This window comes from Rhamphochromis longiceps, linkage group LG14, assembly GCF_057381845.1.
Source record: "Rhamphochromis longiceps isolate RC_006_pf linkage group LG14, R_longiceps_female_GT1.1, whole genome shotgun sequence".
Taxonomy (NCBI): Eukaryota; Metazoa; Chordata; class Actinopteri; order Cichliformes; family Cichlidae; genus Rhamphochromis; species Rhamphochromis longiceps.
In genome coordinates this window covers 27455152-27471962 of record NC_140570.1, presented here as the reverse complement: position 1 = coordinate 27471962, position 16811 = coordinate 27455152, and the positions used below count along the sequence as shown (strand labels likewise).

At 39.7% G+C, this 16811-nt stretch overlaps 1 protein-coding gene across 1 annotated transcript; it reads left to right on the top strand.

Annotated features, from left to right (window-relative positions):
- Positions 1 to 240: 240 nt before the first annotated feature.
- On the top strand, positions 241 to 11929 carry LOC146654253 (extracellular calcium-sensing receptor-like). The gene is made up of 9 exons (XM_085380552.1): positions 241 to 421; positions 810 to 1104; positions 1203 to 1492; positions 1605 to 1900; positions 7014 to 7219; positions 8881 to 9102; positions 9188 to 9311; positions 9403 to 9603; positions 11226 to 11929. Exons 1-9 carry the CDS (start codon positions 363 to 365, stop codon positions 11927 to 11929), a joined length of 2397 nt encoding a protein of 798 aa, XP_085236678.1. The 5' UTR covers positions 241 to 362.
- Positions 11930 to 16811: the final 4882 nt, after the last annotated feature.

The window sequence follows — 16811 nt, the reverse complement described above, 5'->3', positions numbered from 1 at the left end:
CACTATGTAAGGGTTAATCCACGACCACATGTCCTTAAAAAGATGACCAAACCCCTTTGTCTGAAGACTTATATAGCCAATGGAAACAATGTGTGCCCATATACAGACAATTTTAGATCGAAATGGAGATAGCAGCTGTTAAAATTGGTCTGGCATTGGCTGTGTGTTTGTTTCACCTCAACTCAGCTGTTGCCTTTGCAGTGTGTCTAGATGGTATGAGACAAATGACTAGGCATATAGGAGCTCAAGCTGGTACGTCGACATCCTCTCTGAACTGCAAGCTGCAGGGAAGCACTCGTCTACCTGCATTTTCAAAGGATGGGGACTTTGTTATTGGTGGTGATTTTTCCCTTCACGTCTACATGAACACAGTTTACAGTGACTACACCAGCATGCCTGAGCCTGCAAAATGCAAAGGAAGGTTAGTAAGTAAGAAGTTCAGTAATGGGAAGAAGAAGGTGCTAAAAACATGTTGGACTGTATGAGGAGAGAAATTTTTTCATGTGTGTTATGTTCTATGGAACTACATTGATTCTGTGTAGTGTTAAAAAATGTAAAAAAAAAAAAAAAAAAGGTCATTTATTCTTTATAAAAAAATTGTTGTATTTTCAAAACAGAAATTATACAATATGTTAAATAACAGTTTTATACAGGAAATATAGGAAAGGAATTATATTTAAAAGGAAATAAAAAGACTTTAATTTGTTTAAATTATCCTGTTGTTGATTTTTTCTTTATTTTATTTTTGTAACATTTAACTTAAACTAAATCTACAGTGTATATGCTAACAGTGACACAACTATTTGCAGCCTTTTCACCAGTGAACTGCAATCATCGCGTGCAATGGTTTTTGCCATAGAAGAGATTAACAACAGTACAGAGCTGCTGCCCGGAATCAGGCTCGGGTATCAGATATATGACTCATGTGGATCAGTGCCTGTAGCAGTGCACATGGCATTTCAGTTTCTAAATAGCTTCGACCCTGTGTTTTCCATGGATAACAATTGCTCACATTCTGGTATGGTGATGGCTGTTGTTGGTGGCTCGGGGTCTACAGAATCCATCAGTTTGTCAAAAGTCATCAGGTCCTTTAACATTCCCCAGGTAAATGTTTTCAATTTCTGTCAATTTTTGTATTTAAAATATGTATGTGCATGATATTTGATTTTGCGGTGTGTGGTGTTTTATTTAATTTGGTTTAGGTTAGCCACTTTTCAACATGCGCATGCTTGTCTGACAAGCAGCAGTACCCAAGTTTCTTCAGAACAATTCCCAGTGACCAGTTCCAAGCTGAAGCAATGGCCAAGCTGGTAAAACACTTTGGCTGGACTTGGATAGGTGCTGTTCGATCAGATTCGGATTATGGAAATAATGGCATGGCTTCATTTCTAAAAGCAGCACAGAAAGAGGGGATCTGTGTGGAATACTCTCTTTCTTTCCATCGAACATACCCACATAGCAGAATTCAGAAAGTAGCAGATGTTATCCGCAGGTGTCCTCATCACAGATATTTATTCTGCAAATATTAGTTTTACTGTCTAAATTAAAATTTTTCATACATTTACATTTTAAAATGCTTCTAATGCACAATATTGTCTGTCAAGGTCTACAGCCATGGTTGTTGTGGCACTTCTCTCTTTGGGGGACATGAGGGCACTTTTGGAGGAGCTATCACATCAGCATTCCCCACCCCGCCAGTGGATAGGCAGTGAATCATGGGTAACCAACCCAGAATTAACGAGGTTTAGTTTCTGTGCTGGGGCCATTGGATTTGGGATTCCGAAGTCTAGAATCCTAGGTCTCAGAGACTTCCTGCTGAATCTGTCCCCCTCACAAGTGGCTTCTTCTCAAATACTTACTGAGTTCTGGGAGGATGCATTTAACTGCACACTGACCAAAAGTAAGACATTTTTCTTGGTTTAAATTATCTGATCAACTGCTGATGTTACAAAGTCTGATGTTGCTTCATGGGCTGACCTACTTTCATTGAAAAGTTATTAATCATGACCAAGTGTGAGGAGAAAATACAGGTGTAACTCGAAAAATAAGAATATTATGCAAAAGTTTATTTATATCAGTAATTCAACTTAAAAGGTGAACGTAATATAAGATTTAGACTTACTGCATGCAAAGTGAAAAATTTCACACCTTTATTTGTTTTAAGTTTGATTATTATGACTTACACCTTATGAAAACCCAAAATTCAAAAGCTCAGAAAATTAGGATATGGTGAAAAAGGTTCAATATTGTAGGCTCAAAGTGTTAATGTCTAATCAGCTAATTAATTCAAAACAGCTGCAAAGGGTTCCTGAGCCTTTATCTCTCAGTCTGGTTCAGTAGGAATCCCATTTATGGGGAAGACTGCTGACCTACTTGAATGTTCCCAAAGAGCTGTATCAAAACACATTAATAGAAAGTTATGTGTAAGGGAAAAGCATGGAAGAAAATGGTGCACAAACAACAGGGATGACCACAGCCTGGAGAGGATTGTCAGGAAAAAGGCCATTCAAAAGTGTTAGTTAGTAAGAGTTAGTGCATCAAGAGCCTGGACATGGGCTTCAAATGTCGTATTCCTCTTGTCAAGCTGCTCCTGAACAACAGATGTCAGAAGCGTCTTACCTGGGCTAAAGAAAAAAAGAACTGGTCTGTTGCTCAGTGGTTCCTCTTTTCTGATGAGAGGAAATCTTTTCATCTGAGGCTGTGCTGAGGCTTTTATTTTTACACTGTTCCTGCAGCAGGGCCTCAAATGTGGTCCAAACCTCTTCTCGCTCTCCTCCTTGCAAGACACTTTAAATCCTTAAAGTGTGGCCAAGCACAGTAGCTATCTTGAGCCACAGGTGGTTGAGGGTAGCTACACATTGTGCAGGTAGCCTTGAATTTCACCATGTAGTTTGAGTCATCATCGGAGACCTCCATGGTGTGATGCAGGTGGCAGAAAACAGATAAACCCCTGAACATGAGACATATGTCTCTGCTCTAAGAAGCTCAGTCACAAACCTGTAGTAGACAGTTCAAGAAAGTAATTATTAATCTACACAATAACTGTCAAATATCCGGTCTTTAAGTGATGATGTGATGAATCCTCCTTCCGGGCCCAAACTACCCTGCGTTTAATAAGGCTTTTGTGTTTTTAACATGTTTTAATGCTTTGTGTCTGGTTCTATTCATTCTCAAAAAGCCCCTAAAATCAGCGAGGGCGACAGCCAGTCGCCTTCACTCGGTTTTTATTAGCGCTATTCATTTTAAAGCTCAGTTTTTAAAACCTTACTGTTGTAGACAGTGTTATTGTTAATGTATGTTTGGGGGCGTTGCACGCCGGAACCTTCAGAGGTTTTTCAGGGTTTTCCCTATCGGAATGTTATGTGAGAAACAGTTTCCTATATGTGTTGTGAGTGTTGTGACTACCTGTGGTTGTTTCTAAAAGTGGTCAGTAAACGTCCTAAAAGTGGCACCTGAGTTTTTGAGCATTTTTATCCTGAGGTTATAACACTTATGATGCAACTACAGCCCAGCCCATGCAGCAGTATATTAATGACTAATGAATTAATGAACAATCGAGAATCCTCACGGCAACTTTTATCGAGTGGAAAGAAGTTAGCGTTCATCCTCCACCTTCACTGTTTATATTATGCTAACATAGCTGTGTCGCTAGCTATCACTTAGCTCATTGTTATATATCAGTTATATATCAGCTAGCCAAACTAAAGTAACCCTACAAACGCCACTGCTGTTTACTTTTCTGTCTTCATTTATGTCAGAAGTGATAGCAGAGCTGTACATCTTAATTTGTTTCAGAAATCTCTCAGTCAGGACAGGCTATATTATATTTAGATGGAAGCTAGCGAGCTAACTCCTTGCTAACTTCTAACTCCGTTAAGTTTAATAAATTCCGTTTTCATGGATGCCTGGATGTTTAACTTAATTGCTACACCTGGTAGAGCAGCCACACTGATTTTTTTATTACAGATGAAATAATTTAGACACTTTTTAACTCTCAGTGATGCCGCAGTGATCATTTGGCTTATGGACATGCAGCAGAGTTTGGGACCAGACACGGCTAATGAGGTCAGACTTAAAGAACGAATAGAGCTTTTTGAAGAAACAGTAACAAAAAGTTAAAAAATAGTTTAATTTACTTGCATGGCTCAAGGACAGTCGCTAGCTTTTGGAGTTTTACCAGCTCTGATGGAGTTATAATGACTAGCTTGTGCTTTTGTTTGGCTGTTGCCCCAGTCTTGTTTGCTCTTGGTGTAGTTCCTCCATATTAGCAGGGCTGTCTATAAGGCGTCTAATTTTTCTTGCTTTTCAGTGTCATAAAGCTGTTGAATTTTACTTGAAATAGTCTTTTGGCAGAGCAGTTGGAAGTTGGATCACCTGACGCTAAGTGTAGTACATTTTCTAACCCCCTATCTTCTACCACTGATAGTGGGTTACAGTCCAGAGCAATCAATTTTGCAAGAGAATTTGTAAATTTGTCCAATGTTGACTTACTAATTTTAGTCCTTAAGTTAGTCATTTCATCAAGTTTGGGCTGCCATTACCTTTTGTTGGTACTCAGACTGCTAGCAACATGTTTTGCATTTAGATGGTAATGGAAAGTTGAAGTGCTTCTGTGGTATGCAAACTCCATTTTTCACAGTTTGCACAAAGCCACACTTTCATCAAGCCTTCCATTGGGTAGTCTTTTGAAATTAAACTTGCCTCCAATCATTCCTAGCAATGCACTTTCTTCTGATTCTGATGTGTGCATCAGTGTAATCGATATACCAGAAAATTGTGCATTGACAAAAGTTAGCCTTTGCCTGGAATGCAAACTGCAATTAAATACATAATTTTTTTAGTACATTGTTTTTTTCAAATTAATTAATTGCAATTAATGCTCCTAGTTTTTATATAACCAATTCAAAGTACTTATAGAACAATCAGGTAATAAGATAACACGCAAATTATTTTTGCTACTCCAAAAAAATATTTCTGTCCACTCTAACATAAAGGAGAACATCACAAGCCTGATACCTGCAGGCCTGAAAGCAGGAGGTGTATCACCCCTCATGTCTTCAAATCAAATCAAATCAAATCAAATCACTTTTATTGTCACATCACATGTGCAGGCACACTGGCACAGCACATGCGAGTGAAATTCTTGTGTGCGAGCCCCACAAGCAACAGAGATGTGCAAACACAACAACACAAACGAGCAAAATACAAGAATGGCCAACCTGAAACTAATAAATATATGTACAATATATAATAGTGTATGCATTTCTGGATGTGTATACTAAATATTTTCCTACGTGTGTGTGTGTGTGTGTGTGTGTGTGTACACATTTTTACAAATTAAATAGTAAAAAAAATAAAATAAAATAATAATAATAATAATAATAATAATAATAAAATATATAAAATATACAGAGTTGAATATGTGCAAATATGTTGCCTCTTCGACCTGGAGGCAACGTTTACATTGCAAGCGGCCTTTGGTGGCGTTTTGGCAGTAACTGCAATATTTAGCAGTTGCCTCATTGTTCAACACACTGCACAACACACTTACTACACATTCCTAACATGCCAATCTCTTACATCTCAAAACTCGCTCTCTCTCTCTCTCTCTTTCTTTCAGCTGTTTTCCCCCTCTTCCTAAACAACCAAAGCCATTTTGCCATATCATCTTCTGAGTGGTCGATATGGCACATTTTTCCATCTATATGAAAAAGGTGTTTTTTCTTTTCTTTCTTTTTTTGATCGCAAGAAGAGACTGCTTTTGAGCGCTTTCCTTAGAAAACACTGTTTTTACCGTTTCTTTCTGCAGTAAACATGACAACAATATTCAGGAAAAAGACATTGTGTGTATTTGTTATTGTAACTCTGGTTTTATGTGGCCTATTAACACAATTTAAAAACTGGTACATACTTTGAAGTTCACACTTTTAAAACAAAAATTGGAGGCTCAGGGTTGACATAGCATCTTGTTGCTGTGTCATCTTAAATTGGTCATGTGTAGTTTGATTCATCATCGGATACCTTCATGATGATATAGAGCAGTGGTTCCCAAACTTTTTTTGCTGGGCCCCCCTTTGTTTTACAAAAAAAATATTCGCCCCACTCCCGCGCGCCCACGCACAATCACATCCTCCAACCACACACACCCATATTTTGCTCCATTGCGGTTTATTTCACACCTCAAACATTTAGTAAACAATTAAGCAAATACAAGTAATCTGCAGGTAGTAAGAAAATAAACTACTAACTCTTTTACGCTGCGTCCGCACGTACACGGGTGATTTTGAAAACGCAGCTGTTTCGTCCACACGTAAACGGCGTTTGGAATCACCGAAAACGGAGATTTTTAAAAACTCCTTTTTTGGGTTTATGTGTGGACGAGGAATACAGAGTTCGTCACACAACGTTAAAGGTATGTGCCTTTTTCCACGTCACGCTGTGCGCCACGTTATTGTTTACAGGAGATAAATTGCAGAACGGCAGATAGTCAGATTAACAGTATTTTGTCTCTATCTTCAGGCTTTACACACTTACATTTACACATGCAGTTACTGTCCCTCTATTTAGAAAGGCAGAGGCGTCACGGTGTAATTATGTTACATGTAGTTGTTTTTTTTTTCTGTGTAATAATATTCAACATTGCTATCAATACATTTTTCAAAATATGCCTCTCTGTGCAAAATGGGTTTAAAAACATGAACAACTGTGGGATATATATATATATATGTAAGACTCTTAGATAACTTTGAAATGTTAATCTTTGGTTTATTTCAGTGTTTTATTTGTTCCTCAGTCCGTGCTCACATTCTCGGCAAGCGAGTATGGACTTGCGTACTTGAGAATTGAGAAAGGGCCATGGTAAACTAGGATTATTTTCCATTTTTTATTTTATTTATTTTAACCTTTTAGAAATATGTTTCATGTTACCAACATAATTTGCAACATTTATAAAGAGAACACAGTTGAGATCTAGTTCAACGTTGACATCTGCTCTGTCTTTTTGTGATTTTTAGATGCCACTGCAAAGAAGAAAGTATGTGATGGAAATGAAGACATACAGAATCTTCAAAACCAGTACACTGACACATCACAGCTCAGAGTTACTAACATGGTGTACAAGGCCATGTATGCAGTAGCACATGCCATCCATAATGCAGTGTGCAAGGAAATAAATGGCACTGCAAAGTGTGACAAGTTAACCAAGTTAGAGTCCAAACAGGTCAGAAGAAATAAATATGTTGATGCCAGTGTCTTTCATCAACTGCAATATGAGTTGATATGTAATCAGTGTTCCCTCTAAGCTGCGCGCGTGCGCAATTGTGCACTGCTGGCACGGTCTCTGCGCAGAAAAAAATCTGCATTGCGTAAACAATTCTAACCTGAATTGAAATTAAAGTAAATACTTTAACAATTCTGTTTTGCAGTGTTAGTCAGTAAGTGACTGGCTGCTCCTGTATGGGATTAGAACGATGCCACCTTATCCCATAGCGCAGCTAATCACGCGACTCACATTCGTATATACGCAGCTAATCAAAGTCGTTGACAGGCTATGACAGCGTCCTTATGTGCCGGTGTTTTAGCTAGCAAAACGGTGTGGCTGACAGTGTGGAGTGAATCCACGTTAATGACAACGTGTACAACCATTGGAGATGTGAGCGGGACAGACGGAACAATTGACAGAAAAAGTGTGGACTTATATACCAGTATATACCAGTTTTAAATTGTGTTGATAGGCCAGTTATGATAAAAATATATGCAATGTTTGGTTTTCTTCCTGAATATTATCGTTGTTTATATTTACTGCAGGAAGAAACGGTACAAACAGCGTTTTATAAGGAAAACGATCGAAAGCACTCTCCACCTGTGAGCAAAGATGAAACCAAAACACCCCCCACCCTTTCCTATTGGTGGAAAAATGTACCATGTCGACCAATCAAATCATGGCATGTAGTGTTAAGAAACGGGAGGAAGTTTTAGGAGTGACGGCGGTGTTTTGAGAAGTGAGAGATTTGCAACGTTGGGACGCAAATCTTGTGTAGTTAGTGTGTAGTGTAGTCAATAGTTTTGTTGTGTGTGTCAGAACAATGAGGCGACTGCTGAATGTTACAGGTGTTACAGCAGTGATACATCTCCTGTTGTCAGGTCTGCAGGTATCAGGCTGTTGTTCTCCTTTATCTCATAGTGGACAGAAATAATTTTTTGGAGTGGCACAAATAATTTGTGTGGCATCAAATTTGTTGCAGAGCACCTGATTGTTCTGTAAATATTTTGAAATGTTTGTCTAAAAAAATGCCTTGGCTGCATGTTTAGGTAAACAGCTGCAAAAAACTTTGTTGTTTGCAAAACTCAGTAACTTTTTTGAAGAAGTAACTATATAATTAATTGCCCAACATTGGTCTTTATATACTGTATATTGCAGACAGAGAGTTACAGGAATCTCTCCCAGACCACAGACTCATAATAAAAGTCAGAGCTCTATTTAAAAAAAAAGAAAGAAAGTTGTGTTTATAAATTGGAGTTCAAGTTATTTTTACTTCCAATAGTGTTAACATACTACACAGGTCATGAACAAGATTTTTTAAAATTTCAATGTAAGTGGGCTAAAGCACTTAATTAAAAGTAGTCTAACATAAATATAAATGCTGTTATTGGATTATTTTAATAAACCATGTAACTTGGATGGATTCGATGATGGCGTGGCCACAGTGCTCACGTCTACTGTTGCTCACAGTGGTCCAAGGGACCGCTCAGGGAGTTTGCGTGTTCGCTCAGACACATGAAAGATTAGAGGGAACATTGTATGTAATATTAATATTTGTTATTGAAATAGTGCATTTTTTTTCCTTTCCCCTCCCATTATACCTAATTTCATCTTTTCAGATTTTAATTGAGCTGAAGAAAGTAAATTTTTCCCGAAATGGCTATGATGTGTCATTTGACGCTAATGGGGATCCTGTGGCTATTTATGAACTGGTTAACTGGCAGAAAAATGAAAAGGGCGCAACTGACATGGTGACTGTAGGGCTGTATGATGCATCACGGCCCGTGGGCCAGGAATTCCAGATCGACAAAAACATTACCTGGATGGAGGGTAGCATGAAAGTAAGCATTCAAACTTTACTAAACAATGATTACAGCTGCATAGTAAATATTTACATGTATTCTCCAACATTTATGTCTTTGACAGGTGCCAGTGTCAGTGTGCACGGACAGTTGTCCTCCAGGAACTCGTAAAGTGTTGCAGAAAGGAAAACCCATCTGCTGCTATGACTGTACAGCATGTCCTGAGGGGGAGATCAGTAATAGCACAGGTAAAGAGAAATGATTGCCATGCATTTAAAATGTTTCATTGTGTATATATGAAAATCAAGAAAATTTTGTATTTATGTGTTTTTTATCCAGATTCGACTGATTGTTTACCTTGTCAAAAAGAATTCTGGCCTAACGCAAAGAGAGACACTTGCATCCCTAAGCCTGTAGAGTATCTTTCCTTTCAAGACCTCCTAGGAATTATCCTGGCTACATTCTCAGTTGTGGGTGCCTGTCTGACCATCGTAATTGCAGCTGTATTCTTTTGTCACAGGAAAACTCCAATTGTCAGGGCCAACAACTAGTGATGTGCGATACCACTGATTTTCTTTCCAATCCGATACCAAGTAATATTCAGGGTGGTATCGGCGATACTGATCCGATACCGATACTTTGTACAAAAACTTATTTTATTTATTGTATCTCAAATTATAGCATCATAATGATTACAGGACATCAGATTATTTGTTCTTATCACTTAATAATGCAGGGTTCATCATATAGAAATAAAAAAAATGAAGTTGTGCTATTTGAACAGCTTGCCTGCCTGCAGCACTAAAGGACTCCGTGAGAGACGTCTGTCTCGCCCTAGCAGCACCTGTCTCTCTCCTCCTCTTCAGTTCACCTCAACATACGCTCGTCATATTCTGTGATATGATTTACTCTGAGGTGTTTGACAAGGTTAGTGATGTTGCCACAACCATACATGCCAACCCTCCCGATTTTTCCGAGAGAATACCGAATTTCAGTGCCCTCCCGAAAATCTCCCGGAGCCACCATTCTCCCGAATTTCGCCCGATTTTCTAAGACAACAAAATTGAAAAATCATATTGCAGAATTCATAGCGTGGCCCAGCCAATTCCAGTTTCCAACAATGGCAGCAGCAACTTAGTTTTAATATTGCTCTTATTTCTCTTTTTGGGTCGCAAAAAAACTTTTAACATATTTTCAGGTGAGAATGTAGCTGTGTAAACTTCAAATATCTGAGCCGACCGACACATCGTCTTCAAACCCCCCCGGTCTTTCGCTACTCGGGTTAAACATGATATATAAGTCACTTTGATAACTTAAAAATGTTATTGTTTGGCTTTTTCAGTGTTTTATTTGTTCGTGAGTAAATCGGTTTGGCTGAGATTAAAGTTATTAGATTTGATTAAATTAAATTTGACTTTATTAATCCTTCGGAAGGGTTCCTCCGGGGTTTTCACACAGCTGAATAAACGTCAAACAGAAAATGGTTAAACAGAAGTGTGAGACGGTCGAGAGTTTACGTCAGTGCCCGGTTATATTTTAGAGAGCAAGGAGCAGACAGCAGTTTCACTCCACCGAGGGAGCTCGTGACGTACTACCCGGCTTTCTTTAGACCGCGAAGGCCGGGTCCTCAGGTGGAAGCAGCCTCTGAATTTGGACACCCCTGCTGTTTCCGGGCCGGCCAATAATAACGGTGACATTTAACGTATTTTATCCGATAAATAAACCCTGTAAAATGTATTTTCCCCCCCCCAAACGCCCTTTTGAATGTCTCCCTAGTATGGCCACAACACCTCACTCTAGGAGCACTTTTTTTGCCACATGTATTGCAAACCACGTCTCAGCTGTGTGTGGAGGTAAAATACGTCCGCACATGACTTCAATTACGCTCAGCCATTGTTGTGAGTGCGCACGCCAAGGGGCTGCGAGACATTTATACAGCCGTATTTCGCACATGACTATGAAAGGCGGAAGAGGAAGTAGTTCCTTTGAATGTAGACAATCCGAATGTTATAGTTTCTTTCCACTGTGTTCCTGTTAATGATAAACTACAAATTTACTCTAAATTACTAAAATATCGATATTTTAATGTGAGAATCGATTCTAGAACATAAATGATTGGTATCGGAGGAATCGATATTTCAGGATCGATCCGCACATCACTACCAACAACTCTGAGCTGAGCTTCCTGCTGCTCATCTCACTGGCTCTGTGTTTCTTATGTTCATTAACTTTCATTGGAGCACCATCTGAGTGGTCCTGCATGCTGCGTCACACTGCATTTGGGATCACCTTTGTGCTCTGTATCTCCTGTGTACTTGGGAAGACTATAGTGGTTTTAATGGCTTTTAAATCGACACTTCCAGGTAGTAATGTGATGAAATGGTTTGGCCCTCCACAAAAAAGAATGACTGTTGTGTCTTTCACCTTTCTTCAAGTTTTAATATGTACTGTTTGGTTGGTAGTGAGCCCTCCCTTTCCAATAAAAAATCTAACCACGTACAAGGAGAAAATCATATTGGAATGTGCATTAGGCTCTGCTGCTGGCTTCTGGGCTGTGCTTGGATACTTAGGCATACTTGCTGCCTTTTGCTTTGTTTTAGCAGTCTTAGCCCGCAAATTACCTGATAATTTCAATGAAGCCAAGCTTATCACCTTCAGCATGTTGATATTTTGTACTGTCTGGATCACATTTATCCCAGCATATGTCAGCTCCCCTGGGAAATTCACTGTAGTTGTGGAGATTTTTGCAATTCTGGCCTCCAGCTTTGGGCTAATAATGTGTATATTTGCTCCCAAGTGTTTTATCATATTGTTCAAGCCTGAGAAGAACACTAAGAAATATTTAATGAACAAAAATCAATCATAGTATATCAGAGCTTCTAGTACTTGCAATTATTGCACAAATTCAATGCAAAAACAAAACTTTTCAATTTTTTTTTTATTTCAAAAATCTCTTTATTTATAACTTTTTTCTGTTAAATAGCTTCAAATTTTACTTTTAAAGATAAACTTTTTAAAGTTATTATTTTTTATTTATTTTTTGGTTTATTTTAATCCAATAATATTTAATTTGGAGTAAAGTAAATAAACAGAAAATCACCTTTCACAATAACACTACATGATTCCGAGTTATTTTTCAATAGTTTTCAATTCCCCCAAGCCCCCACCAGAGAATTGGAACTCAACAAAAAGAACCGGCCTTCAAAATTTCAGCATTCCATTATACTCAGTAATAAAAAAAACATCCACCATCAATCCATTTTCTTCCGCTGTATCTGGGGCCGTGGGGGCAGCAGCCGAAGTAGAGAAGCCCAGATTTCCCTCTCCCTAGCCACCTCCTTGAGCTTGTCCAGGGGAACACCAAGGCGTTCCCAGGCCAGCCGAGAGATATATCCAGCATATCCTGGGTCTGCCCCGGGGCCTCCTCCCGGTGGGACATGCCCGGAACACCTCACCCAGGAGTCATCCTTGTCAGGCGCCTGAACCACCTCAACTGGCTCCTTTCGATGTGAAGGAGCAAGGGCTCTTCTCTAAGCCCCTCCTCAATGGCTGAACTTCTCACCCTATCTCTAAGGGAGAGGCCAGCCACCCTTCGGAGGAAGCTCATTTCCGCCGCTTGTATCCACAATCTCGTTCTTTCGGTCACTACCCACAGCTTGTGACCATAGGTGAGGGTAGGGATGTAGATCGACCGGTAAACCGCTTTTACGCTCAGCTCTCTCTTCACCATGATGGACTGGTGCAGTGTCAGCATCACTACAGCCACACCACCAATCTGTCTGTCGATCTCTGGCTCCCTTCTCCCATGACCCGTGAACAAGACCCCAAGATACTTAAAATCCTCCACTTGGAGCAGGAACTTGTCTCCAACCCAGAGTGGGCACTCCACCCTTTTCCGGCTGAAAACCATGGTCTCAGATTTGGAGGTGCTGATCCTCATTCCCGCTGCTTCACATTCGGCTGCGAACTGTTTCAGTGTGAGCTGGAGTCCATCACCCGATGAAGTCACCAGAAAAAATTTATTTTTTCATGGGCTCTCCGAACTCCTCCCACACCCGAGTTTTTGCTTCAGCCACTGCCCGAGCCGCATTCCGCTTGGCTGGTTGGTACCTATCAGCTGCCTCCAAAGTCCCACAGGCTAACCAAGGTCGATAAGACTGGGGGCTCCCTTCTCCTCTGGTGTCCACCATTTGGTTCGGGGGTTACCACCACGACAGGCACCAACCACTTTGCGGCCGCAGCTCATTGCAGCAGCTTCGGCAATGGAGATGCTGAACATGGTTCATTCGGCCTCAATGTCCCCAGTTTCCCTCGGAATGCTGTTGAAGGTCTGCCGGTGTGCGTTTAATATCTCGCGGACTGGGGCCTTTGCTAGGCATTCCCAGCCTAGCAGAGACTGTTTCCAGAGCCCAAGCCCTGCGTTAAGCTGGTACCTCTCAACCTCAAGCACGACCTCAGGCTCCTTCCCCACCAGAGAGGTGACATTCCATGTCCCAATTGCCAGTCTTGGTAGGCGGGGATCGGTCCGCCAGGGCCTCTGCGCCTGGCGACCGCTTGGCACACAGTGCAAACAACTCCTATGGCATCTCCTATCGGTGGTGGGCCTGCAGGAAGATGGGCCCATATCCCCTTATTCTCTCAAGGGTCTTCTGAATCACTCTTTGTCTGGTCCCTCACCCAGGACCAATTTCCCATGGGAGACCCTACCACAGGACAAAAGCACTTGAACAACATACTGTAGCCCTGAGATCCCTGGGACACACAAACCCCTCCGCGATAAGGTAGTGGTTCGTGAAGGGGAATTTAATGCTTCTTTCAGCTGTATTACAACAATGTTCACCACTTCCTGTTCTGACAAGTGATCAGCGTGTGACACAGGAGAATGTTAGGGATAGGGTAAGTTGGAAGCTGATGATCTACTGCGGAGACCCCTAAACAGCGTAGACAAAAGAACAAGAACTAGGAATAATACTGTGGAAGAAAATTTTTCCCAAGAAGCAATAACATATAGTATGGTAAGTAATAAAATGTAAGTTTCTATGGGGCATTTCAAACAAAACATATTTAACATTAAGATCTTTATGTGGTACTAAACTCATGATCATAAGGTAATATAAGTTCACATTTTAGGATACTTTTCATACTATTATCCTGATAATAATCCTGGTCCTTTGTTTGAATGTAATGCTGTGATTATTAAATGTCTTTTTCAATGATGCTGTGGCTTATTTCCCAGAAACAATTTTTAGTTTCTATGTAAAAACCATAAATCAGGAAGGCATAATAAAGAAAACTACACATTTCTTTTTTATTTTGTAGTAATAACAGATTGATTAATGTCATGAGGTATAATAATTGTCTATATGCGGTAATATAAGGCGCTTGGAAAGAAAGCAACTAGACTTCTTTGAGTTTTTTGAAGGTGTTTCAACTCTCATCCAAGAAGCTTCTTCAGTTCAAAACCAGATGTGAACTGCATTGTTGGTACCTACAGTGCAGTTTTGAGATTTCTTTTCAGGCGCCTCAAACCCCATTTAGATCTCAATGAGTGATGGACCTTCTGAAGATCTGTCCTCCTTTTTTTTATTTTTAAGTTGAGTAGACTTTCTAAAAATCATCAAACCATTAAACAATTCTAAAATTGTAATATTGTAAAGTTAAATAGATTTTAGAAGGATGTTTGTTTGTATTTTAATCCTTGATTTAAAAAAAATTGTTTGCATTAATACATCTCATTTTGCATTCAGAGTGTGTTTATTGTGACACAGAATCTTCTTTTTTGCTCATGAATATGTCATTTGAAAACTGTGAGTTAGATCATCATTCAGACTGTATAGCTACTTATGAGCTATTTATGGTTGATTTATGATTAGAATATTTGTATTGAGAAAATAGTGGGGCTGTCAACATTAACGCAGTAATGCGCATTAATCTGTCATCACCACGATTAACGTGATTAATATTTTCATCTGGAGCACAGAATGACTCAAATCCCTGAATTGTGATTGTCAACACATTTTGCGCAGTTTGTACAAAGTTTGTCCATTCTGCGCTCCGGATGGCCTAATTGTAAATGCAAAACTATCTGTTTCTAATTAATAGCATATTGTTAACCTATTAAAGCTTAAAAAAATGTGTGACTATAACCTGGAAACACCTGTGGTAAGTTCTGTATAATAAGGATAAATAGAAACAGCAAAGAACAAACTAGAAAGGTTTAGCATGGGAGTATCCTAGCAGTGCCTTCATAATAGTGTAAAACCCGTCCCACATTCTATTGAGAGGGGCCCTGAGTTCCTGTTGTCACTTACTACTGATACTCCGTTTTTTGCTTGTAATATGAAATGTGCATTAAAATAGACTATATTACAATTAGGGATGGGTACCGGTGTCCGGTGCCATGATGGCACCGGTTCTGACATAAACGGTAGTAACCAGACCGAAAAGCAGCGCACATTTCGGTGCTTTATTTCGGTGCTTTTTTTTTCCTGAGCTGTGATACACTTTAGATTCTAGCCAATCATTTTACGTTTCCGAGGATAGTAGGCGGGTACAGGTACGTACGTTCTTTTAGAGCAGAGCTACAGATTAAAAATGTCCAAGGCAAAGTGGTCAAAAGTCTGGCTGTACTTCACAGCAAAATATGCAAACTCAGCAGCCTGCAACAATGGTTTAAGCTGATACTGTGATACTGTCAAAGGAGGTAACTCCTCAAATCCGATGAAACACCTGGCGACTCATAGTGGGTTTTTTTTGGTTTTTTTTAAAAGCCGAGAAATGCGCCGTATTTGATAGCTTGCTGCGAGACCTCACACCGTGCACATCTACTGCAGGTGGGTTGCCTGTTATCGGACCCGGAGCAATATCCCCCAAAAACCCGAAGAGGAGAGTCCTGGCCCCTAGCCCTGCCAGTGTAGCAGAAATGATGACGGCAGCAGCAGCCGTTCTTCTCTGCGTGAGTAGCTTAATGTTGTTGTTCGTGTGTAATTTACGTTGAGTAGGCTAACCACGTTATTACATTAATGCATGTAAGGTGAACTAGCAAACATCATCATAGCTACATGCGGCTGTCTTCTTGTTTGATGGCAGATGCTCCCTTCACCCTGGCCAAAAAGGCTAAAATGACCAAAGAAAAAGTGGAAAACAGCTAAACATGAGAGGTTTTTGGACAAAGTTTGTGTTTTTTCCATTGTTTAAGCACTGCTTCCAGCCAAGAGTGATGCCATATATGACCCATAGCTGCAGAAAAGGCTAACATTGTTATCTTTTTACAAAAAAACAGCTGAACATGAGAGGTTTTTGGACCAATTTTGTGTTCTCCATTCTTTAAGCACCGGTTTGAGCACCGTTTAAGCACCGGCACCGTTTCAAAAGTACCGATTTGGCACCGGTATCGGATAAAACCTAAACGATACCCATCCCTAATTACAATAAACCACACGCAAGCAGTCCACTTTAGTGACTCATTAGCAATGTTGGGAAGGTTACTTTTAAAATGTATTCCACTACAGATTACAGAATACATGCCCCAAAATCAATTTTATAACGTATTCCGTTACGTTACTCAATGAAAGTAACGTATTCTCAATACTTTGGATTACCTATTATATTATCATGCTTTTTACAACTACATGAATGTACTATTGCTGTGTGAATTATTACTTTTACTGAAGGTTACTCGCCATACCAATACCAACTAGATGTTTAAATCTTAATATAAAATTAGTAACAGTAGTGTGGACATTAGG

Excerpts from the sequence above, each read along its gene's own strand:
- LOC146654253 (XM_085380552.1), top strand. The coding sequence starts at position 363 with ATGAACACAGTTTACAGTGACTACACCAGCATGCCTGAGCCTGCAAAA. Across the intron at positions 1,901-7,013 it reads TAACTGCACACTGACCAAAA|ATGCCACTGCAAAGAAGAAA; the intron begins GTAAGACATTTT and ends TGTGATTTTTAG. Across the intron at positions 9,312-9,402 it reads GGAGATCAGTAATAGCACAG|ATTCGACTGATTGTTTACCT; the intron begins GTAAAGAGAAAT and ends TTTTTTATCCAG.